The following is a 26280-nucleotide window of genomic DNA, read 5'->3' as shown; positions in this document are numbered from 1 at the left end:
GGGGCTGGAGAGATGGCTCAGAGGTTAAGAGCATTGCCTGCTCTTCCAAAGGTCCTGAGTTCAATTCCCAGCAACCACATGGTGGCTCACAACCATCTGTAATGGGGTCTGGTGCCCTCTTCTGGCCTGCAGGCAAACACACAGACAGAATATTGTATATGTAATAAATAAATAAAATGTTAAAAAAAAATTAAAAAAAAAAAAAGTTGCCCTCTGACCTCTACACGTGAGCCACGGCACATATGCACCTGTAATCACACAATCATGTGTGCATACACATATACACAGAAGGAAGAATTTCTTCAGACGTGTATAGACAAGATTACAACAAACTAGCCTTAATAACATTTATAGAACAAGATATTCAGCTAAGAACACAATTCATAAGAATTTCGTTTTTAACAATTTCAGTGATCACAGGTAAAGGGACTAGATGGGAGGATAGCTCAGCAATAGAATACTCGTATAATATTTGTGAAGCCCTGGGTTTGGTCCCCAGGACAGAAAAAAAACTGAAGCTATCATTATCATGTAAGTGGCTTTAAAGAATTGCTGTCTTAAGAGTGTAGCTTTTTCTAGAGGCCAGATTTAGTATATTTTGCAGCTATGCTATACACAACCCCGGGGAGGAGTCAGTGAGAACATACAGAGGCTGCTATGACGGATAAAAGGGTCGTCTGTCCCTTTATGGAGGCCTTTGCAAAGGGTGCGCACAATGGACGAGCCATTTGATGCTCCTTGTCCTTGGATTTGTCTGTGCAGCTCCACTCTTTGCTCATCTCATCACCACACACATCCAGAAAAGATTTTATCTTTTAAAAAAAAATCTTATTTCCAAATGGCCTGTGCCCCCAGATTGCTTTCAGAAACCAAAATGTTTTGGTTTTGGTTTTTTAACGACAGAGAAATGTATCCGTGAATCAGTAAGAAACAGACAACTAGAATACTTTACATTTGGGAATTAAAGACACTTATAAAGAATCATGAGTCAACAAAAAATAATCACAATGAAAATGAGGAAATCGTGTGTGTGTGTGTGTGTGTGTGTGTGTGTGATGTGTGTGTTTATATCTCGGCGTGGCTAGTTGCAAATACTGGAAAATCTAATGGCAGAAGTGAGCAATGGCTTTGTGGTGAGAGAATGGTGAACTGAACACCAAATAAGACAGCTTTTTTACTCAGAATCCTGACCGCTAGCGATTCAACGAGCCCACAGGGCCTTGAGAGTATGCAGTAGTCAGGGTAGCTGAGTTCACACCAAACACTAATACTAAGCAGGGGATGGGTGAATCTGTTTCCACCCTAGGCCTCTTTGCTCATTCATGCCAACAGCCTGAAGAACGCTCCACTCAGATTCCTTACAGGTACTTCAAGATAAACAATGTGTCAGACTCAACCGTGAATCTCCCCCCCCCCCCCAAAATCTATTCCTGCTGAAGCCGGTCCGGTCTCTGTCTAAGGGACAGTTGCACTGAGCGTGGGCATGCCTCTTGCCACAACCAGAGGGATGAAGGAAGCGTTGGCAGGCGGCTCAGGACTGGGAGCCTCAGATGGACTTCGAGGTGGCATCCCGAGTGGCCAGCCTGGACCGCCCTAGGCTGCAGAGTTCGGCCCCTGTCCCCTGACTCCTCCCTTGGAAAGTGGCCGGTAGGCCGATCCCACTTGCTGGGCCACGTGAGTTTGGCTGAGGGCTGTAAACCTACGGTAACTTCCTGTTTGGGAATGTTTGGGAGTTCCACAGAAAGGGGCACGCTACTTACGGTGACTTTCCAACGCCTCACGCTAATCTGTATTTCACACCTGGGAAGACAAGCAAGCGGCTCTCAAGATGGAGGACCCGCAGGGCGAGCGGCTGACCTCAGGGCACAGGCGCGGGGGCGGGGCCACTCGCCATGAGGGCGGGGCCATTCGCCATGAGGGCGTGGTCGCCCTTGCACAGGGCTGCTGCTGCCTGGGAAAACCTTAGGACCAGGCCAGCCTTAGGACCAGGCCCTGTGGGTGGTTGGCTGTTGGGTGATGCTTGGGGTTAGAATTTATTTCCTCGGGGCAGTATGTTTTAATTGCGCCTTCTAAGGGAAACACTCTCTGATTTGTTATGATGTGTATTAAAATAAGCTTAGTTCTTATTGCTTGCTTAATTCATGGTGGCTGTATTTTGTAGCGAAATTATTCAGAGTGCCCCTTAATTCTCTTATTGGCCCCCTTAAAGGAAAATAAGCAAACCTGTTTCAGATATGACACTAAGCCATTTTACCTTTGGGCTTATTTATTTAAGTATTAGGCTGTGCATACGTGAGTGTGTGTGTGTGTGTCTACATGTATCAGAATGGTCAGAAACACTTATAGATACAGAGGCTAAAAACGGATCTCTGGTGTTTTCCTTTGTTACTCTGACTTTATTTCCTTTAAGACAAGGTCTCTCACTGCATTAGAAACACTGGCTGCACCTTGGCTGTCCTCAATGGTGTGTTGGGGAATAGACTTCAAACCCTGTAAATTGCAGATTAAATCCATTCTCTTTCCTTTCAGACTGGTTTCGTCTCCCGTGGCTCTAAACGAGTTCTGAACCCAGTGTTACATCCTTGGTACCCCCCTTTCCTTCGCAGTCTGGCACGGGGAGGAAATTCTGCTTAGCTTGCGGTACTACTTTAGTCCGCCTCTCTCCATTTCTTGTATTTCGAACTCCACTAGCCCCCCAAATTCTCAGTGTGCATCCACCAGTTAAGAGATCGTATTACTCACACTCCCTAAAGCCTGCCAAGGAGCAGGCCATGCTGATCTTCTAACAACACCGACTAGGCTTAGCACGAACCCCTGAAGTTAAAGTTGAGCCTTCTTTTTTTTTTTTTTTTTTTTTTTTTTTTCGAGACAGGGTTTCTCTGTGGCTTTGGAGCCTGTCCTGGCACTAGCTCTGTAGACCAGGCTGAGCTCGAACTCACAGAGATCCGCCTGCCTCTGCCTCCCTTTCCCCATCCTTATTCTCCTCCTCCATTCCCACTTCCGCTGTCTCCCAGCAATCCCAGGCGTCTTGAACTGATCTCCCTTTTCTTTCTCATTTAGTTTATATTCATAACCATGAACTTAACTCTACAATCCAGCTAGACTGGGAGGGGAACGAGGAAACTGTGGAACCCGAAGAACTTTGGTGAAAGCAAAGATTGCAGAGTATTTCGAGCAGATGGAATGGGGGCGTCGTCCTGAGCTCTACAAAGTACGGTCTGGTGGTTAAGGTGCCTTCAAGTCAGAAATTAGAGTTGTCCACAGTTGACAATGGTGACCTTCCTGCTGGTCTTGATCCTGGACCCAAAATGTCCATGACTTCTGAATTATTCATGCCTTTGTTCACCTCCCCAAAGTCCATATATTTTCCATCTAGTCCTTGTTGGTGGAGGTTCCTGCCCCGCCTGGTCCCGTAATAAACACACAGAAACTATATCGTTTGCAATACTGTTTGGCCAATAGCTTAAGCGTATTTCTGGCTAAGTCTTATATCCTAAACTAACCCATCTCCATTGATCTGTGCCTCACCACGAGTGATTTTAGTTTCATGTCAACATTAAGATCTATCTACTTCAAACAGTTGGGGGACACAGTCACCAACGTGAAAACACCAGCACGCATTTAAACTTTTGCAGTGGTACACGCTCCCCTTGGCTTAGAGACCCCTCAGCCAAATATGTCGGTCATTTTAAAACTGCTGCCGCGTCTCCAAGTTCCTTGTGGTTTGAAGCTGAGTGCAGGAGTTCTCCAAACCAGCCGTGACTCCATTGTTGGAAGAGCAGTTCCGCTCCCTAGCCCTTGGACTAAGGATGAATAAACAGTCAAGGCTGTCTTAAGTGGCATTTGTCTAAATCAGCTCGAGAAAGGTGGTATGAAGAAAGGGATATGCTTGTGAGTACATATGCCATCGGTCTTGTGCCAGCATCTGAATTCTTTTTCTTGGCAGCCTGCCGGCCGAGACCTGGTGCCAGCCCTACCCAACCACCCAGCAGCGATGCATCAAGCCCCAATCTTGGGCAAAGCTTTTGTTAGGCACGCACAGTGTTCCTGTTTGACAAGTCACCTGCTTTTGTTAAAAAAAAAACTTTTATTCCTTTCTTAATTTATTGTGTGTGTGTGATTTGGAACACATGTCAGTAGGCTGCATAAATGTCTTTACCTGGGGAGCAGATTACTGACTATGAATCTCCTTTTATTTTTTTATGTTTATGTGTATGTCTGTGTGAGTGTATGTCACATGTGTGTGTGCCTACGGAGGCCAAAAGACAGAGTCGGATCCTGGTGCTGGGAAGCAAAGTTAGGTTTTCTGCAAGAGCTCTTAACTGCTGAGCCATCTTCCCAGCTCCCACAATTTCCTTTTACCTGCAAGAACATTAAAATCAATCCTTTTGATTTTGCTTTGCTCCTGGCTGTGTGTCCTGGAATTTGCTTTGTAGACCAAGTTGGCCTTGAAGTCACAGAGATCCACCTGCTTCTGCCTCCTGACGCCTGGGATTAAAAGTGTGTGCACCACAAATGCCCTGCCATTCTTTGCTTTTAACACAACTGTAATAAGGAAACTTGAACTCCAAGTCTAAGAGACATGAGATACGAATGCTAGGTGTTATCACTTAGCAACTCAGCCAGGAAAAGAGGAGTTTCAGTTTTCTTCTTCTGCTTTAACGGTCTTGTCAAGCAGCCGTGACTAGACACAATTTATTATTTTGGTTTGGTTTTTGAGACAATATTAAAACGTAGCTCAAGCTGTTCTCCTGCATGTCTCTCAAGGGCTGGGATTACAGGCCTTTAATGCCTCGTCTAGTCAAACACAAGTTTTGGCCAGTGTTTAAGTGATTGTTGATTTTATGATAAGAAACCAGCGTTGACCAAAACGCTCAAGTATAACTTAGACTCCCAGATATAGATTCTTATGTAAGGCTCCTATTTTAGTGCCAGTGAGAGTCAGAATTAGCACACAGCCTTCTGACAAACCAGGTCACTTCAAGCATTACAACATAGGACTGCAATTGCCATGTTCCAGGGATTGTACCCAAGGTTATGCAAAAATTATTTTAGTTCCTCAGAAACTCAGAGGTAGATACTATTATTATACCTACTTTACAGATCCAGAAGTTGAAGTTTAGGTGATTTAAGTAGTATATATATATAGTGGGTGAGCCAAGATGAAACATACTCAATTAATTTGTTACATTATTGCTACTTGTTTCCTCTAGAGCTGGGGTTCTCAACCTGAGTCTAAGTACAACTCCTAACAGTAGCAACACTACAGTTATGAAGTAGCAATGAAAATCATGTTAAGGCTGGGGGTCACCACACCATGAGGACAGCAACTTAGGAATGTTGAGAATCGTTCTCTAGATTTTGCTCTCTAGGATGGAGTTGAATTTCTATCAACCACCAGTGAGCCTGGGAGAGAGCTCTGAGTACTGTGTGAAACACAGCCCCAGACACCTTGACTGTGCCCTGAGGCCAGACAGCCGGAGCAGGAAAATCAAGCCAGGGTATGCCTAGACTAGCCGGCCAACTGTTGCTGCATTCGGTCTCCTCAGTTATCTCCTTCAACTTCAGGCTGAGTCTGTGGTCTTCTTTACTAAGCCGGAATATTGAACTCAGCACTCCCAGTTCTTAGGCTAGACCTATATATAACTGCAAAGCTCCTACAAACAGTCTTGAGGGGGAGGGAAGAAAACCAACCTGGCAGGACGTGCTGCTGTGGAGTACATTTGTAGTTTGTGAAAGTGTAGACACATATGATTTCACCCAAGCATGTCATGGTTACCACCAGAGAGGAGGGCTGGAATGAGGGAACAGCAAGATGGAGACGGTCCTAAGGTCCTAGGCGAGCTCTGTTCCTTACATGGGCACCGAAGACATGCGTGTTTACAATAATTCTTTAAACAATGCACACTTTGCTGTGATTGTTTGTTTCGTTTTGGCCAAGTTCTTTGGTATATATCTAAACTAAAAAAAAAAAAAAAGAAAAAGAAAAGACAAATGGAAGTCTATGACCGCAAAGGGGTATCCTATCTGCAACTGACTTCCAAAGGGTTCATGAGGAATCAGTATTATTTCATGAGAAGGGGGGGGAAGCAGAAACATGAGAAGGGGAAAAAGACACACTCCACGTGCGTATTTTCTTTTCCTTTTATTGAAGGAAACAGAAACGTGTGCTGCTGAGGCAGGCACACCTCCGAGCAGGACAAAGTCGTCAGCGGGGCTGACACGACAAGCCACAATGCTGGCCAAGCATCCTACCACAGTGGGAGAACCAAATCCACAAAGGAAGCGGGAGGTAGCAAATATCCCCAACACCCAGAGTAAGCATGTCCGTTTGCAGAGAGCTTGGTCATGCATTTAAAAAGAGGGTCCCTTTATCGCTAGGAGCACAACATCTCAGATTTAGAGACCTTTTCTTTCGACCGAAATAGTGAAGCGACCAAACAATCTGAGTTTCGTCTTTCAGCTCCCTATCCCAGGTAGAAACGGAGGCTGAGACCTTGAAATAGCGCACGGGCCTAGCTGGACAGGTGCTGAAGCCCAGCCATGCGCTAAAAGTAGCTGCGCTGTCCCTCTGCCTTCTCGCGCTGCTCTCGCTCGACTTGTGCTCTAGGAAATCTCTCGATGCTATAAATAAGATTCATAACAATGCAGGCAGCGGCCTAGGGGATGCAGGGAATCAAAAGCTGCTACAGAGCTAAGACCACTTCACTAGAAATAGCACAGGGGACACTACTGCGCCAAGGTTCTCCCGAACAGCTGCTAGAAGCACACACAAAGAAAAACACGGTAGCTCTCCCATGTCGGGGTCGGCTGCACCAATGTCACGGTTCACATCCCTGGCAGAACATCAGGCCCCACGGCATTTCCAAAGCTGTTAACGATTTTCCAATACAACGAGGTGTTTGGGAAATTTGGTCACAGAAAGAAGGCGCTAAAGAAATTTTGACTGATCGCAAATTGATAATGCTATCAAACCATAAATTTATACAGCCAAGAACTGATTGTGAGGGGTGAGGAATGGGATGGTTGCGATTTCTGTTTCGTAGAAACAGGTTTATTCAGGTAAACCCCTACTCATAAGTCACCTCCCGCACGCCCACGAATTGGAAGGGAAGTCCTGTTTAGAAATGGCCATTGCTGGATTAGCCGGTCACCCAGCCGCAGTTCTCTTCAGTGCAACACACGCAGTGTCCAAGGTCGAAGTCACGAGAGCACTAGATCAGGAAATGGGAGAAGCGAGGCAAGGGGGGGAGGACATGAGGGTCGGAGTTCCTGAAACGAGGTTTTTTTTCCTAGAAGGCTTGGCACGATGATGCTGGGGTGGACATGGTTCAGTGGCTGTTCTTGGTGGCCTCCTTGGCTGCAGCAATCAGTGGGGTGAGGCTGGAGAGGGGCTTGGCAATCTTCAGAAACTGATGCTGGGAGAAGAAAGAGCAGAGAGAGTCTGATTATTTGCCATTCTCACTCAGCAGCCATTTGAAGACAGTAAGGACGGCCATGTCAGATCGCCCTCAAACTGAAGGAAGAAAACATATTTTACTCTGTGTGTGTGTGTGTGTGTGTGTGTATGTAGGTCAAAGGACAACTCTCAGAATTCAATTCTTTTCACAATTATAGGAACAGGGGAAGGGATCTCAGGTTGTCAGACTTGGCAGCAGGTACCAGGATACCCAGTAAGCTATCTCACTGACTATGCATACATGTTTACTTATAATAGTTAAAATGCCTGTAAAAAAAAAACCACTATACAGAATATTAACACAGTAATTGACACACTGAAAGCAAGATGAATCCATAGACCTCTTTTTTTGTTTTGTTTTTGTTTTGTGAGACAGGGTCGTCTCTGTGTAACAGCCCTGGCTGTCCTGGATTGTAATCTATAGATCACGCTGGCCTCAAACTCACAGTGATCTGCCCGCCTCTGCTGGGATCAAAAGCTTAAATCACCTCACCTGGCTCTATACCATAGACATTTTGAGTGAAAGAAGACAAAAGTTCATTTTGTATGATTTTATTTGTTCCTAAGTAAAACTAAACTATTGCAATAACAGAGTAACTATTATTTCTGGGAAAGACACTGAAGGTTAGTCCTAACATGACAACCTTAGCCTTCAGCCGGGAATACAAGCATGCACCACATAGGACTCTTTGTCAAAGCCTTGACTCCAGCAAGGCCAAGTGTTCAGTAAGAATTTCAAAAGTTTGGTCCTTTCCAAAATTACTTTCACTGAAACGGACTTTGAGTCATACTTCTATTTTAAAAAATAAATCATTTAAGAGAAAATATCCTGTGAAAATGTTATAGAAAACAGTTCTTTATGTAACCACTTTCCTAAAACGGTGGGTTGTTTATGTTTTGTTTTGTTTTGTTTTCTACAATTATCCTGAGGATGCAGACTGTTTCTTCCATTTGATAATAAATATCAGAGCTACGTTTCCTTTTCTGAGCAAATGTGATGTTTATAATTATTGAACATTATCTGGCTCTTCTACCATGCTTATAATAACTTTAGTATTATTATAAATGTGTACAGACACACAGACATATACATATACATTCACTGCTGGAGGTTGATTCAACTTATTGGGACAGATACAGGAGATATAGGGGAACTGAGAACCAGAATGATCTGGGCTGAAGCTTGAAGCTACGGCTCCCATACTGGGTTCTATACGTTTCTGTCTCATCCTATATATTTCTGCCCATATGTATATTCTCACAGGAGAAACAGGTGTGAAACTTCGTGACTGAGGATCCTGAAAAGTCTAGGTTGTGAATATTTACCAGATAACAATGATGTTAAGGAGCTACGGATGAAGTCCTATTTTTCTAAGTCTTCTGAAGAAAGAAAGCAGCGTCCTCCAATACTCAACTAGGAAGCCTCCCTCTACTTCTCTCAACAAAGTAAACTAGGTAAGCCCTATAAACCTTCCAGCTGACATGTCCTGAGTCTATAGAAGCAATGACCAAGAGCATTACACTTGGGAGACAGATAGACATACTGAAACACTGTATCTGCTGTTTGTCAACGGTATAATCACACAAAAGTTATTACATGTAAATTTCCTCACCTGCAAAAATGGGAATAACCAATCCTGTAACTCACAGGGTTGCTGGACAGAATGTACCTGCTGTACCAGGAAGAAACTCTAGAGGGCGCTTTCAAGGGCTACAATTGGGTACCTAATTAAGAATGTTTCCAATGACCACAGACTTAGCACAGAGTTGATACATTTCCCAAGGCCCATGGCTTCCAGCACACAAGTCACATGAAAGGCAAAAAGGACTCTACATTGTACCATGTGTTTAAGGAGCCTTTTAGTCCCAAGGGATCTAATGACTTATACTTGGCAGAACCCAGATCCCATACCTAACAGAACAGTGCTCTGAACAGTAGCCTCAATCACAAACAGATGTTAGAAACATAGGTAAGTAAACATCTCTATTCAACTCTATAAATATTGTCTGAGCACTGATTCTCGGTCAGATCGCATATAAGAAGAAGCCCGGATAGTAATAAAACAGAGTTTACAGTGGAGTTGTCAAGACGGAGAGGTTCACGTGTAACTACTACAGGGCGGGTGCTAAGGTTCTGCTGTCTGCTCTGCTGGCCATGCTCTGGTCTAGCGACACCACAGTAATGGTTAACCTGCAGACATACACTGTCACCTCCATAATGTGTACTTCCCAATAAATTCCCAGTTTGCAGTTCAGTAAAATGACCCAAGAAATCAGAAACTGTATTTTAAAAGATGCTAACTATGAATGATGTCACTTGCTAAAGGTAGCTTTTGAAACCATATGAACTAACTAAGCTGTGACCTCAGAATAAAAGTACTTTTTATAAACGGCTTGGTAAATCCAACTCTGCTTCACTACACCCTTAGAGTCTCACTCCACACAAACAGAATATCGCTGCCACCATCTGAAGTCTGCAATGGCAAGACTATAAAGACTCCAAAACTGCACTACCCCCAGACCAGCAGCTCTCAACCTGTGGGGCATGAACCCCTTGGGGGTCGCATATCAGATACCATGTATATCAGATATTTACATTACAATTCACAATAGCAGCGAAATTACAGTTCTGAAGTAGCAACAAAACAATTTTATGGCTGGGGAATCACACACCATGAGGAACTGTATTAAAGGGTCACAGCGTCAGGAAGGTTGAGAACCACTGCCCGAGACACTGTTCCTTGGTATTGCTTAGTAAAATGTACAAAATTAGACTTCTTAGAGAGCTATTTCACAAGACCCAAACTTTGATAGGCTAATTCAGGCAAAACAAGATGTCTGAAAGACACAGGAAAAACTTCAAAGGAAGCTCAGAAAAGTAGACGTTGAGTTGAGCCTAGAAAATGTGTAAAGTTTAAACAGACTGAGGAAGAAACTAAGGGACAGCTTTGAGCAAAGGCCCGGGGTGACGGTCAGAGAGATAGAAGTACAAAGTGAGACAGCAGGAGGGCAGCCTACGAGAAGTAACCTCAAAGACGAAAATGAGACACAAAGGCGGGCTGGCGCTCCTTCCCATCAGGCGTCTCGCCACAGAAGGACCGTTACCTGCAGCAGCTCTTTAGCCGAGCCTCTCTTCTCCACATCCATCTCAAGACAGCGGTTCAGAAAGTCCCGGAAAATGGCGGACAGCTTCTCTGGGTTCTGAAGCTCTGGGGTGCCATTGGTGGCAATGAGGTACAAGGCCTGGCGATACAAATGAAGAACCATGTTGGTCTCACTGAGGCTCGCTCTCTCGGTCTCAAGACATGTCTTCTCAAAGTATGGCCAGCTGCGGGATGCTCCAGGACACAAGAAGATACTAAAGGATCAAGTCTAACATCTCAAGGCCATGTGACCACGTATACGTAGCTAATATATAACTTCGTTGCTAATAAAACAATACTTCATCTCCACAAAAATAAAGAGTGCGTTTGGAAAGCACTTTGTACGCTTCTGAGGTGTTACAAGTCCAAGGGTTTATTCTTTCTCTTGATTACAGATATAAACAGTTCATTAGTCACTCAGCATGGTAAGTTAAACAGCTCTTTAGTAGCTGACCCAAATCAGTGTTGACCCCTTCAGTGAACTCAGTCACCCAGGAGGACTATAAAAAGGGCATGTTTGGTTAGACAGCAACTGTTCTTCTGTGGCTTCCCTGCCCCTGACATGAAGCCACTCTTGAAAGGGGAAGAAAAACATAGTAATGAGTTTTATAAGTACTCTTTGATTACAAGGTGCTCTCTCTCTCTCTCTCTCTCTCTCTCTCTCTCTCTCTCTCTCTCTCTCTCTCTCTCTCTCTCTCTCAAACGACCATTTTCTCCTCAGCACTAACTCACCGCCATTAACAAGCCTGAAGCTTTCAGCCTGACCCTCTCAACTCTCCGCAAGATCTCGTTCCATTTCTCATATAAGAAGAGAAAAATATTTATAAATGCCATCTCAATTTCTCCTTTTCTGCTCTTATGGGTTTTTCAAGTTAGGTGTCTGTCCCTATCCCTCCAGGAACAGGCCATGAAGGCCTTGCAGGAGGAAGTCCGCCCATCACTAGAGGCGGAACCTGCGGGCTTGCCTTACTTGCAGTTTGCTCTCCCTGGCTCGGGTGTGGTTCCAGACGGACATTCTCAGTATCTTGCTCCTGCGGCCATTCCTTCCACTCCCCCATCATGAACTCTCACCCCCTGGATCCGTGAGCACAGACAAACCCTTTTCTGTTCTAAGTGGCCTTGGTCACAGCAACAGCAAAGTTACTGAGGCAAAGGGGAATCGACTTCCTCAGCAATTCAGGCTATCCCAATTCACCTCATCAAGATGCTTTCAAGATGCTTTCCGAGTCTAGTTCTCCCCTACATCCCTACCAGGGCCATCCAAGCCACAAGTCTCGTCTGGACCATTCTATCGGTCTCTCACCGATCTCTAAAGAAGCAACCAGCATGACTCACTGCCAGCACAAACTGTATCCTGTTCTATTGGCTAGAGGGAAGCCCTTTCCAGTGCAATAAAACAAGGTCTCACATGGGCCACAAGTCTTAGCGGCCGGCTCGCTCTTACCCCTGACTCTGGCTACCAGTCTACTTTCTCCTCACTCCTTCCAGGGAAATAGCCTCTTTGAACGTGGGGCTCAACAAGCAAAAAATCAAATCAAATTCTTGATACTTGGAAAATCTTGCATAAGACTAAATCTTCTTCATGTTTCTGCTGAAATAATAAGAGAAAACTTCCCTCTTAATAAAACCTTCCTCATCACGTTTTCATTCTTATTCTACATTTTCAACAGCAGTTACCATCTGTTACTATATAATAATTTGGTATTATTATCAGAACAGTATCTTGTATATATTATCAGCCCTTATTTCTTCCCCTAACCATACAAGAGCTAAGATTGAGCTCTAAAAGTAAGCTATGTCCCCAGACCCTTTTATATTTTATATTCGTTTGTATTTTAAGTTCAACAGTATCTAGTCTCTGGGCTTACACGTGTGTGACATCTGTTTATTCAGTGTGTGCACATGTGTATGTGGCACATGTGGACCACACGGTGCATGTGTGGGGACCAGAGGAAAAGCTGTAATAACTGGTTCTCTCTTTTTACCGCTTAGGTCCCAGGGATTAAACGCAAATCGTCAGGCTTGGCAGCAGAAACATTAATTCACTGAGTCAACTCAGACCCCTTGGTTTTGTTTTCTGAGACAAGCTGGCCTCAAACTGGCATCTTATCTCAGTCTTGTGAGTCTACGATTATAAGAATGTATTACTATGCCCAAGTATACAGAGAGAAGAGCCTGAATCCAACTTTCTGGGATTAGAGACAGAAGCCCAAATACTTTGAAAGAAGATGGGAACACTCACTCTCAAAGGGTTTTCGTTGAGGTACGGGGGCTCCCCCTCAATCATTTCGATTGCCATGATACCCAGGGACCAGATGTCAACCTTGGGTCCATAGGCCTTGCGTGTCACAACTTCAGGTGCCATCCAGTATGGGGTTCCCACCATGGTGCTCCTCTTGCTCTGCTCTGGAGTTATCTGTGCACAGAATCCAAAGTCAGCTAGAAACAGGGAGAGGAGAGACACACTTAGGAGAGTCCGTCAGTAAGAGCTGTACCTACACACGGCCATCAAGCTGGGCTCCCTGCAATCCATCTCACCAAAGCAGGATTCACTTAACGGCTACCAGTCCCTCCGCGTTCAACCATGAAGAGAAGCAGGAGAAACACACAGAACAACACCTCTAGTCTCCTCTCGCCTTCTCAAACAGTCCAGCAGGACCGTGTTGGTCTTAATTGCTTAGCCCTTTATACATAAAAAACGTTTCCATACCTCAGAATCTTATAATTAATTAATCTCTTACCTTGTGGACGTAAGTCACTGAATTAAGCCCCAACCACCAACACTGGGCTAGATCCCTACTTTCAGCTCCTCACTCTAGCCGTCTACCCCCTCAGGACTCAGTTTGCCGAGGTAACTGGCTTCACACCTTTGTACAAAATGCCACGACACCGAAACTGTACATTTATTTAAACTGGCCACACCCTTGACAGTGAAGGCTGTCTTCCCTGCACCTCTAAAAAGACTGCCACGTAACAGACATTCAGCAAATGGCTCCCGAATAAATAACTGAATGAGTGAGTTACATAAATCCGTTACAGGTCTCTTGGGGACTGAGGATTCCTCGAAGGCTGGTAAAATGTATCAGATCCTATCCGAGAACCACAGAAATCGGCATTCGGGGGGGGGGGGAGTGTTTTAATGGAAAAGAGTTGGAAAATAGTGAAAAGACACTGTATGATATTACAGAGGAATACAGATATCCCATAACACCTTATTAAATAACAAGGTTTCTCTGGCGAATGTTGTAGCTACTGTTATTTAATTAGCCACCCAAGCCACACCCTGCACAGAGAGAAGCGTCATCCTTCCTGAGAGCCATACTCACTCAACTTGACGGAGCCGTCCATCCCCAGCAGAATGTTGTCACTCTTGATGTCTCTGTGAATGACTTGGTTCGAATGTAGGAACTCCAAAGCTTGTAGACACTGTTGCATTAGTGTGTGCAGAAGAAAGAATCATATAATTAGAAGACTAACGACAATCTAACCTCCTCATTGTAAGATAAAGGAAGCAAGGCCTCCAGGAAGAAACGGACTTGCCCCGCAGAGAGGCAGAGCCAGCTATATAACCACGTCTTCTGTCTCCTAAGAAGTCATTTAAAACTCTGTGGGGCAGGGTAGGGGAGGCTGAAGTGATGGCTCCGTGGCCTCCTTGGGTACCACGTACATGTGCATGTAACCCTCCACCCCAAACACACACACAATTTAAATTTTAATTTAAAACTGCATACTGCTTTCATCTTACAATTTTGCTTTAATCAGAAGTGTTCTATCAATACATTTCCACGTCTAGGAAAGGCGCCACATAGAAGTGACATTCACAGACGATCTTACTTTGGGAAAGAAGTCTGTACTACTGGGCCACACTGAATTTGACATCCCAGTTCTATACAGAGATAGATAGTTATAAATCATTCACAAATACAGATTTATTTTTTCAGTGCTGAGAAGTAAAACCATGGCCTCATAAATACCAAGTACACACTCTCACTTACCCACACTGCCAGCACAAATCGACTTTTAAGGCTCAGGAATGATTACAACCAGTAAAAGATATGAGAAAGATCTAGAAAGAAAGAAAGAAAGAAAGAAAGAAGGAAGGAAGGAAGGAAGGAAGGAAGGAAGGAAGGAAGGAAGGAAGGAAAGAAAAAAGGGGGGAAAGAAAAAAGGGGGGAAAGAAAGGAAAAAACAAAACAAAGCAAAACACCTATTGTAATGCCTTCCAACACTCACATGCGCACGCGCACACATACACACAAAACTTAAACACTTCTATTTACCCAGCAGAATGAGTGACAAACAGGTCAAATACAGTACAAATAGACAGATGGCACACTGCAAATGTCTGGTTAGATGATGGCTTAGAGGATGAAGGGTTTGCCGCCAAGCTTTATTACCTAAGCTGGATTCCTGGAACCCACAAAGCAGAGCTGTCCTCTGACTGCCACATGTACACCATATCATGTACACATCCACATACATGCATGTGTATACACACACATGCAAAAGAACTTTTTAAATTAAATACAGAGCAGTGTCTTAACATTTCAAGTAGATTTATACATTTTATTCTATGTGAAAGCGTTTTGCCAGCATGTATGTATGTGCATCATGTGTTTGATGTGTGTGGAGGTCAGAAGAGGGCATCTCTGTTAGATTTTAAGAATAATAATACCACTTATTTATGACATTTAAATTTCTGGCCATGTTCTTCACGACTTTGGTGCAGTTCTTGGGACCAAACTCAGGGCCTAATGCATACCACACTCCTCAGCTGATATGTGTGCATACGCATACATGTTCTCTGATCTCTCTTTATAGGTCAGGCTGGCCTTGAACTCACAGAGGTCTATCTGCCTCTGCCTCCCAAGTGCTGGGATTAAAGGCGCGTGTCACCACTACCTGGCTGGGAAGAGTTATTTTTAAAAGATCATAAAATATTGCGTTAGTGTTAGAGCAAATAAAATCAGAATTTCTAGGATTTACAGCTCGGAATTAATTTAATTGTAGAGATTCTAAATGACAATGTTGTTAATTTCTTTCTCATCAACACTGCCTAAGTACACTCTATAATTTTATCCGTTTTCCTCTAGACTTCCCACCATCAGACACTAATCACACTCATCCCCATACACTTTTTAATCTCATCTTTTCTTCAATCTTCTAACTTTACTATTAGGTATTAGAAAATCTCAGTCTCTTGGGGCATGGTGGACATGCCTTTAGTCCCCGGAACTCAGGAGGCAGAGGCAGGAGGATCTCTAAGTTCGAGGCCAGTCTGGGCTACGGAGAAAGATCCAGGACAGACAGGGCCACACAGAAAAACCCTGTCTCAAAAAAACAAAATAAAAAAAAAAGCCACCAAGAAAAACTACAAAACAAAAACAAAACAACAACAACAACAACTCAGTCTCTCAAGAGCAAAACACCAGCATCTTCAACATCCTGTTTACTCCCGTTAGCATCCTTCTCAGCTGGGAAGGTGAAAGTGTGCCAAAACTAACTTCTGTTTCCACAAAGCCCAGACTGAAGCCTCTTTTGGATGTGAACTCACATGGATGGTGATATAGAGGCCTTACCTCCCGGCACACAGCTGCTATCTGGCCCTCATCCATACAGGTTTCCGTCACCACATCCGTCAAAGAGCCTCCAGCCAGGTACTCCATGACAACCCACAGCTCATCGCCCACAAGGTAACTGCAGGAAAGCGGATGCAGGGCAAAGGAACGGTTAGAACACAGGAAGCCACTGCAGGGGGTTTCAGAATCGGGGGCCGGGGATACAAGGGAAACCATCTCAGGCAGCTTTGGAAGGGTTTAGGGTTTCTTACTCTGGGAAAAAACAAAATTTGGAGAACAGAATCAGCAATTTTAAAACAGTTGGGGATACACCTGAAAAGAACAAAACATACGTGGTCTATGAAGTCCCAAACACTAAAACTAAGAACACAAGGCTAAAATATAAAATCACATTTCTCTGCAATACCAGAGGCTACCTCTTAAAACTAAAAATATCAGAATTATTCCCACACCTGTAAGAGCATACAGGCAACACGCACACACGTGAAAAGGATGGGATTTGGAAGCCATATTACCATGAAAACGGACGGCCACAGGGCCTCCTTGGGAGAACTACTAGACCTGAGATCCACAAGGCAAACTGGGTCTAGTTCAAGACCCTAGCCCCAGGGTCCAGCACAGTAGATACCATTATTTACCGAATAAATCCATGTAAAATATGCATGTTAAATATATATTATTAAATATATGTTAAGTGAAAGGGTTGTGTTAGGTCTTTAGGGGCTGTAAAATGAACACCAGGCTACCACGCTGACAATGACTTCTGAGGATTTTGGCTGTGGTGTGGTAGCCTGGACGTTATAAACTGACCCGAGTTAGAACTGAATCTGACTCAGAGATCAGGTCTCCCAGACCCATTACGTGATAAACAGAAAGGTAACTCAGCCCATCTGGCCGACACCTTCTCCCTGCAGACAGGAGAGGAGGCTGCTGACGTGTGTTAATCTGCCATGACATGCTGGAGAAAAGCACGTGTTGTCTTAAGGTGTGAGACTGATCCTGGGAATGGGTCTTACTTGGTAGAGGGAGACCTGAAAGGTTTTAAGACTTATCTCAAACAAAGGTAAGATTCTAATTCTGTTCTGCTGTAATTTCTTCTGGGGATGCTGGGAACCAAACACAGGGCTTCATACGTCTGGCCAAGCATTCTATCACAGGGCTGTACCCCAACCCAACGGCCATGTTTGTCAGGTAATAAAGAATAAATAGGACAAGTTAAAAATGGCAGTGCATGCCTTAATCCAAGCAGTCTGGAGGCAGAAGCTGGTAAGCTAAATGTTCTGTATTCTCAGTTTAATGCTAGCTTATATGGGGGGTAATAAATTTCAGTTGACCACAAACTTACTAGTACCTAACAACAGGCATGGGGGATCACAAACAGATGCACTTTTATTGAGTTTAGAAAAACAAAGAGAACCATTTTTTCATGGTGGTCAGATTTCAAAACAACACCAGACTGGATTGAGCACCATGTTTTAAGAGTGTATAGACAACAAGGAGTTTTCAAGGTGAGCGGGATGGAGAAATGCTTGGGATACAGAAGGAAATAAAGACATCAGGCAGGCGAGCTGAAGAGGCAGCCTTCCCTAAAGCAGAAGGCACAGCTGTTAGAAGCTGTGGGGCGGTGGGTTAACCATCACCCAGAAGGATTTTCTAGCAAAGAGCTCAGGACAGAAAATACTTAAACGGAAGCAGCTCCGAGTGCTGGCTTCATTTTCTTCTCTAACACAGCTGTCTTAAAGGCCTGAAACTTCTCCCAGGACCCACCCACTCCATACCTGTCCAGGTAGTTCACAATATTTGGGTTTTTGTTTTCCCTCATGACCAGGATCTCATTAATAATCAGCTCTTTCTTCGGCTGCTGCTGAAGATTCATCTGTTTGATGGCGACCTGAAAGAAGAGCACATCCGATGCGCACCAAGGGTCACACAGCGTCTACTAAGCACACACAAGCGCTAGACCTTAAGTTCTAAGTTTATCATCTAAACAATGATGAGGAAGACGTGGCCTTAGCCTTAAGGCAATTCATAAGTTATCAATGTTAAAGGGACTTCTCTCAGCGGATAGTTCATTTAACACCAGCTCAAACACTGCTGGGGCGACTACAAACTTACTAAAATTTAAAAAAAAAATGTCTTCATAAGCCACTGTGCTATTCTGACATACATTAAAATTTGATACCTCAATATTTAAAAAATACTTTTAAAAAATCACTAGGTAGGGTTGTTACTACCTATATCCTAACACCCACAAGGCTGAGATAGAATTGTACATGGATGACCAGCCTGGCTTCATAGTTTAACTGTCTAAGGCATGTACACACACATACATGTAAAAGGCACTTTGTCTCAATTTATCCTGCTAACATAGACTGGTCTACCGACCCCATACACACCGGTCTTCCCATCTGTAAGCAAAATGGCTCTTGCTTGCCTAGACGTGTTCCTCGGCTCGACATTCAAGTTCCTCACCGTGACTTCCCACTGTACTACATGCTCCATGTTCTCCCTGCCTTCGCTGAAGCTCACCTCTCTCTGGAATAGACGTCTCACTTTTACACACTCAGAAGCGTGGTACGATGGCAAAGGAGACTTCATTCTCAAACTGACTGTGTGTGTTTCCCCCTTTTAGGAAAGTCCTGTAAGATCATATTATTCCTGCCACTTGATATGAATTTATGTATGTCTGTATATGTGTGTGTGTGTCTGTGTATGTGTGTGTGCCTGTGTATGTGTGTGTCTGTGTATGTATGTCTGTACATGCATGAATGTATCTAGACATTTCAGAGCTTAAATAAAAACTCAAAACCCCAGTGTCAAGCACAGGGCTCAACAAATAAAGCTGGTGCTTAGAGAGAGAGAAGCAGTAAGTCAGTAACTTCTTTGTTTACACGAGTGCGCGTACACACACAAATACACGCACACACCACTACACCCCACAGGGTTACACTGTTTGTTAAATATTTTTTCCCTAGAGATAGTCTCTCTTTTCCTTGCTCGGTAGACAAGAATATGACAGCCAACAGAACCACTTTCTAGAAGCAGTAATAAGACTGAAGGATGCAGGCTGGAGACTGGCTCAGGGGTTAAGATGGCTGAAGACCTGGTTCAATTCCCAGCAGCCACATGGCAGCTCTTAACTATCTAGCTCCAGTTCCCAGTGACCCAGTGTCTTTTTCTGAGCTCCTTGGGCTCCAGGTACACAGACATACATGCAGGGCAAACACCTATACACACAAAAATGAGTAAAAATTTTTAAAAAATGAAGATGCAGAGATTTTGAAGCCAAATATCACTTGGAGCCAATATATTCTTCTGAAGAGGCTCAGTTAATGATTAAGAATAAAAATAATTCTTACGAGCCATCAAGATGGATCAGTGGACCAAGGTTCTTGCAGCCAAACCTAGCAACCTAAGTTTGATTCCTGTGACCCACATGACAGAAGGAAAGAACAGACCCCTTCAAGCTTTCCTCTGACCTCCTCCCACAGCTATCACGGTCATGGGCATGCCGTCCCCTCTGACCTCCTACCATGGCTATCACGGTCATGGGCATGCCATCCCCTCTCCTACACACACACACACACACACACTCACATTCTCTCTCTTACACACACACAAGAATAATAAAAATCTTTAAAAATGTTTATTTAAGCATCTGACCTCTTCCGTTTCTAGCCCTGATGAACTGTTTGGAAAGGGGTTTCCCAGCAGGTCAGGCCTCAGGGCCCACAGCATCTCTCTGTAACGGCCGAGGAGTACTTTTTCCTACTGGCTGCAAACGGACACATTAATCGGCTGTACATATTAAGTAAGCCCTTATGACGAGGACGGGGGCCTTTAGAGTCCCTTTGGCACTCCTTAGGCCACCCTGGAGGATGAGCGAGTGCTTGTGAACCTCCCTGTGGTCATCAGAGGCAGCAGCAAGGGAGAAGGCAAACAGAGGCTAGGGCAGGATACCAAGAGCCTCTTATGCCACCTCTGCTGGGCTTGAGGGCTCTGCCTACAGGCCTTGACCTAATAAAACCCTGTCCATCCAGGACAGGCAATACCACTCCTATAAAAGAGGAAAACTGAACTTGACCTAAGAGATCTAAGCTTTAGGTGTGACTGTCAATTTCCGAATTTGACTAATCGCTAGTTTTATGAACCTAAATCTCTTTATAAATGTAGTGAAAATAATAACTATGATTCTACTTTGATTTCTATTTTGAGTCAAAATATATTTTGAGTACAGAAAAAATAGACATGTCATTCACTTGTAAGTCAAAGATTTAAGTAATAAAGGCAGCCAGATATGAATAGGATCAGCACGGTAGTCCCACATCTGATCAGCACCTGGCACAGAACAGCGAGAATGAGGACCACGCTTCCTGCTGTGCTTATCAAAGCCAAATCCAACAACCCTTCAAAGGAACACACTGCATTTTCAGGTGCAGACCCAAAGCCAAGGCACGTAAGAAAACCGCCTATCATCATGATCGCAGCTCTCAGACCAATACAATTCCTAAAGCTCCTCCAATCGTTCTTGCTATTAAACACATTACCTTTAAAAATAAGCTTGAAAAGTGATTGATCTCTAACGGGAAGATTTCCCAGCACTCAGTGCTATCCATCTATATGGGTCGGACAGGAACTCCCCTCTTCGAGCTGGAGAACACCCTCATCATCATTCACAAAGACGAAGAGCTCACTCTGGCCTCACACAGATTTAGACTCCCCCGGGCAGGAAGCGAGGCCGTCCTGACCACACTGCGTTAGCCACGCTAATGGATTTGCTTCTATTCACAGCTTTTTCACCACGAGACAAGCGCACAGCAAAGTCAAGTTTCTCTTTCCTGTGGCCCCGCTCTCACACTGTCTTCTCCAGGGCTTCAACCATCACCTGTCTGTCTTCCTTCAACGGTTACAAGGCCCAAGAGACCAGGAACATGGTAGGTGAAGTCCCTAACACCTACCCTTAGTTCTGCTGTGACGCTGCAGCCCAAAGCACACGAGACTTAACTCTAACTCAGACCATCTGGGCAGAAAAAGGTCAAACAGTTCACCCAAGCTAACAGAAATAACTTTAGGCAAGCACCCATGTCTTTAACTTCTCCACTGATTCTTTTATTTTATAATTTATTTATTTTGATTTTATGTGCATTGGTGTTTTGCCTGTGTGTATATCTGTGAGGGTGTTGGATCCCCTGGAACTGGAGTTACAGACAGTTGTGAGCTGCCATGTGGGTGCTGAGAATTGAACCCAGGTCCTCGGGAAGAGCAGACAGTGCTCTTAACTGCTGAGCTATCTCTCTAGCCACCTCAATTAATTCTTAACTATAATAAGGATTTTAATTATTTTTTTAAGATTTTTGTTTTGTTTTCGAGAGAGGGCTTCTCTGTTGTATATCCCTGACTATCCTGGAACTCACTCTGTAGACCAGGCTGGCCTCAAACTCACAGAGATCCGCCTGCCTCTGCATCCCTGAGTGCTGGGATTAAAGGTGTGTGCCACCACTGTTCAGCTAAGATCTCATTTTTAATTATGCGTATTATGTTTGTATCTGTGTATGAGTTTATGTACATGAGTGTAGTGCTTGCTGAGGCCAGGAGAGGGTGTTGGATCCCCTAGAGATGGAGGTACAGGCTGTTGCAAGTCACCCAACTGAGAAGCAAACAGCCAGTGTTCTTAACTGCTGAGCCATCTCTCCAGCTCCCATACTGGTGATCTTGAGAATTGACTCACTCTCGCACAACATCAGTATTTGACTTTTACACTTCTAAAAAGTTAACAAGAAGCCAAGAAAATATGTGCTGTCCCTCAAGAGTACGAGATTTTGATGATCAAAAGCATCCAAGTAGATCCGGGCAGCCTCTCTCAGAGAAACATAACTGAGAGGTTCTCTCTGTTTCTGAGTTCCAGTACTCCTTTAACTAAACATTTCTCCCAGGCGACACTAACTGCGACCCCCTGCCAGCGTTCCTGTGCTGTAGCCAGCCAAGGAGCCGTCTACAAGGAGCCTCCAATTACTTGTTATCCGCTTCATGGTTTCCTTTTGTTGATCTTGGGTCAGAGGGCTTTAGCAATAAGGCCAGTGTTCTCATGGCTTAATAAAATAAGGACCAAGAGGTACCTCCAAATAAATGAGGGCCCCAAAGTCCAGTGGAATCTGGAGCAGAATTGGAAGTTACTAGATTAGAAGCTGACAGCCATGGGTTTAAATCTCCTCTACCTAGGCAGTTCAGTAAGATCTCAGGCAGTATCTACGTCTGCTATACTTAGGCCTCTGACTTTATTCTTTCTCCTTGGACAGTACTGCACACCTGGAAGCTGCCTTCACCTTCTACCGCTGAGTTAGACCAAGTCACTGCTAACTACTTCTCAGGTCTACGTACTCCTATGACATCATCTTTCACAACAGTCTCCTGGCTTACATGGTCCATTCTTCCTCCTCTCACCTGCTCTCCACACTTGGTCTTTGGAAGACTTTGCAAAAATTTTAAGTCTCATATTAGTCTACTATTTGAGCCTAGCATGGTACAGAAAGAAGCTAGAAATCTCCCATTGAGGAAAGAAAAGAAAGACAAGAAAGAAAAGGAAAGACGAAGGAAGGCAGGAGGGAGGAAAGAAGGGAGAGACGAACGAACAACGAAAGAAAGAAAGAAAGAAAGAAAGAAAGAAAGAAAGAAAGAAAGAAAGAANACGAAAGAAAGAAAGAAAGAAAGAAAGAAAGAAAGAAAGAAAGAAAGAAAGAAAGAAGGAAGGAAGGAAGGAAGGAAGGAAGGAAGGAAGGAAGGAAGGAAGGAGAGAGAGAGAGAGAGAGAGAGAGAGAGAGAGAGAGAGAGAAGAGAGGCTCGGCAGGGAGGGAAGGAGGAAAGGGTAAGATTAACTCCACATTAAAACCAAACACCGCAGAAGCCCAACAGTTAGCTGGTGGTGAATACTCACCTCCTGTCCTGTGGCTACATCCATCGCAGTGTACACCGTGCCCGAAGCACTGAAGAAAAGACAGCGAAAGGGAGGAAAATAAACACGGGTGTTCAGCGATGCAGGATTTGTCTATGCAGCTGACACACAACCTGGAAATACACTAACAAGAGCAGCGAAGGTAAAACCTCCTCTGCAAGGCCCACTCTCACATCTGAAAGGCAGTGTGTGGCCGTGAAGAAGGAAGGCCTCACCCAATCGAGAACTCCTACTGTTTGGTCTCAAGCGACGTGTGACTCTGAGCTTCACCTGTACACGTACGTAGTTTAGTGAAGCATGGACCAAGAGTTCAGACATTCATCTCCTACACCTGCTTGCCCTCCTCTTCTCTGCTACCTTTGAGGACTCGCTTTCATTTCTTACACCTTCGACTGGGAGCGAGGGGTGGGAAATGGAGACCAAGGAGCAGGTCAGAATGAGGTGGGGAGATGGCTTAAACATATTTATTAAAATCTGGACTTTCAGAGTATCAGTGTTCTCTTTACTGACCTGGATGCAGCTTTACACTCGTGTATTCACGTTTTGAAAATTCCCTGAGCAATATACTTATGTGTGCTACCTTCTTTTAAATTTTACATTAAAAACTACAACTATGGCCTGTTTTGGTAGTGTCTGCCTGTAATCCTGTAACTCAGTAAGCCAAGGGAGGAAGAGGGGCAAGACCCTAAAAAAAATGGTAGGGGACAGCTAGCTCCAAGAATCAATATTCAGCTTTTTAGATTCTATTCCACAGCTAATCTTTAAAAAGTATAACTGATTTTTAAAAACTATGAAAACTTGGCCAACCCACACTGAATAGCCTAAAATAGTCCCGCAGTATCCTTCTCTTCTGCATTAAAGGATACTTTAAAATCACTTTTCAACCGTAACTGATCAAGAGTTTCATTTCCTACGGTTTAAATGAAATGCATTTTTAGTTTTTTTCAAAAATAAAATGATACTGCACACACTTTTCCAAACATACGTACTTCTAGAAAATCTTGAGATTATTTCCACCTCATCCTCAAAGTAAGACTTGCTCCAAAGCATGCAAATATGTAGGTATTTATTAGACACAGTCAAAGAAAGAGATGGGGTAAGTGGAAGAGATGGGTGGAAATAATGCTATATAACACTATCTATAGGGAACAATTAAAACCTTCATCTTATGCCTAAAATCGCGAATCCTATATATGTCTAGACAATTTGTGTTCTATACACACCATTATACATACCATATGTCACGTATATATGGTGCAATTTGCAGACATTTTTAAATTCTGGTCTTTTATAAGATGTTCCCAGCAAATCCAGAAGTTATGCGTCCCACAGAAGTCAGGTTAATTCAAGAGGAAAAGACGGCTGGAAAATGCCTGCAGCTGGAACTATGGTCCCCACAGCCTCACCACCGCTCCTTGGCAACCGAGCCACAGGCATGTCAAGGGAAATTACATGATCTGGCTATCATCTGAGGTCTGGAAGGCTCCCTGGTAGCTATTCCTTTACTGCCTGGCCAGCTTTGCCGAGAGAGCTTTAGTCACAGAATGTGTGTCTATCTTCCTGGCCCTAGCCCTCTGCACTCCTGCCAATTTATACCGTTCTTTTTAAAAAAAAAAAAAATTCTTAAATATTTACCTGTATAAGTATTTTGCCTACACGTACATTTGTGCACTGTGTGTGTGTGTGCCTAGTCCCTGGGAAGGCAGAAGTGTGAATGGGATTCTTGCAACTGGAATTACGGATGTTTGTAAGGACCATGTTGGGGACAGGAGACGAACCTACTCTCAACCACGAGTTATCTCTCCAGCTACCATATAGACACCATCCTTAGAGGGCAAACAGAGTCGCGTCTCAGAGACTAAACATTTGGGATTTTATCTTCCGTGTGTTTAACAAAGTTTTAGAAAGCTACATGGGCAGACCAGGTAGGGCATGATTTCTATCACAGATACAAGACCAGACGGCTTAACAGTCTCCAGGTCTTAGAAAGGGAAGTAAACCTAAATTATAACAGTACCAAACCAACACATCCAACTGGTGGGGCACTGTTTAAATTATGGAATACAACGTTAACAAAAGTGCTTAATAAATATTTCATTCTTGCCTAGCCCTAGCAGAACTGTGAGATAAAGCAAAAAAACCTTTCATAGATGTTGTACAGCTATTTTTTTATTGATTTTTTATTAAGCTCTACATTTTTCTCTGCTCCCCTGTCTCTCTCCTCCTCCTTCAACCCTCCCCCAAGATCCCCATGCTCCCAGTTTACTCAGGAGATCTTGTCTTTTTCTGTTTCCCATGTAAATTAAATCTATGTTTGTCTCTCTTAGGATCCTCATTGTTGTCTAAGTTCTCTGGGATTGTGCTTTGGAGGTTGGCTTTCTTTGCTTTATGTTTAAAACCCACCTATGAGTGAGAACATGTGATAATTGTCTTTCTGTGTCTGGGTTGTACATCTATTTTTTTAAAAGGCATGTTTTAGAGGAGAAACGTCCTTAATCCACAATCCTCCAAATTTACAGATAAAGAAGCTCAAACCCAGAGGAATCCAACTAGCTGAAATTTGCCCATGAGCCCTTTTTGCTACATTCTTAAATAACTCAATTCAATTACCTAAAAACAAAAATGCTATCTTCACTATTGAGGCAAAGAAAATAATTTCTTCTCAATATGCAAGCTATATTCTACCAGTTTAGAACTCTAGTGGAAAAGACACTTGGATCAGGAAAAATGACATCTGCTCAGACAAAAGTTGATTTGAGGATCAAATTAAAACTCAATGTAAGTAACAGATATAGATTATAAAATGCTATGCAAAAGATCACCTATCCCCATATTTTACAACTCATTAACACATTTTCAGAAAATTGTTAGACTAAGAAAATTAAGACAAAAAATTTCAATTATTAACAATGCTTTGTTCTACTGAGAGCCTAGTATGAACCGAACTTAATTTTTTTAGTTTCTTTTAAATTTAATAGGGTTTTTTTTTTGAAGGCATAGTCATAGAAACTCATTATTTTCACTCTACATTTCATATTAGGTACATTTACCTAAGTTTTTGTGCATTAAGCTTTAATTGTACAACCTGGTTTTGAGGTATGTATATGACTTACGTTCACAACTACGTAAGCTTCTTGCAGCATTCCCTCT

General features: G+C 43.6%; 1 protein-coding gene across 6 annotated transcripts in view; it reads right to left on the bottom strand.

Annotated features, from left to right (window-relative positions):
* Nucleotides 1–7187: 7187 nt before the first annotated feature.
* Nucleotides 7188–26280, bottom strand: part of Pak1 (p21 (RAC1) activated kinase 1) — a 95642-nt gene continuing 76549 nt past the window's right edge. For all 6 annotated transcript variants that reach the window (XM_050154497.1, XM_050154499.1, XM_050154502.1 and 3 more), the window contains 7 exons: nucleotides 23113–23161; nucleotides 17960–18072; nucleotides 16182–16299; nucleotides 13929–14028; nucleotides 12845–13041; nucleotides 10565–10702; nucleotides 7188–7418 (listed from right to left, as the gene is read on the bottom strand). In XM_050154497.1, coding sequence (XP_050010454.1) covers nucleotides 7332–7418; nucleotides 10565–10702; nucleotides 12845–13041; nucleotides 13929–14028; nucleotides 16182–16299; nucleotides 17960–18072; nucleotides 23113–23161 — 802 coding nt within the window. In that variant the 3' untranslated portion in view covers nucleotides 7188–7331. The remainder of the gene's footprint in view (nucleotides 7419–10564; nucleotides 10703–12844; nucleotides 13042–13928; nucleotides 14029–16181; nucleotides 16300–17959; nucleotides 18073–23112; nucleotides 23162–26280) is intronic.

Source organism: Alexandromys fortis, unplaced genomic scaffold, assembly GCF_014885135.2.
Source record: "Alexandromys fortis isolate MF-2015 unplaced genomic scaffold, M_Fortis_MF-2015_v1.1 scaffold_77, whole genome shotgun sequence".
NCBI lineage: Eukaryota > Metazoa > Chordata > Mammalia > Rodentia > Cricetidae > Alexandromys > Alexandromys fortis.
Note: the sequence above shows the minus strand (reverse complement) of the source record. Positions and strands in the feature narration are given on the sequence as shown.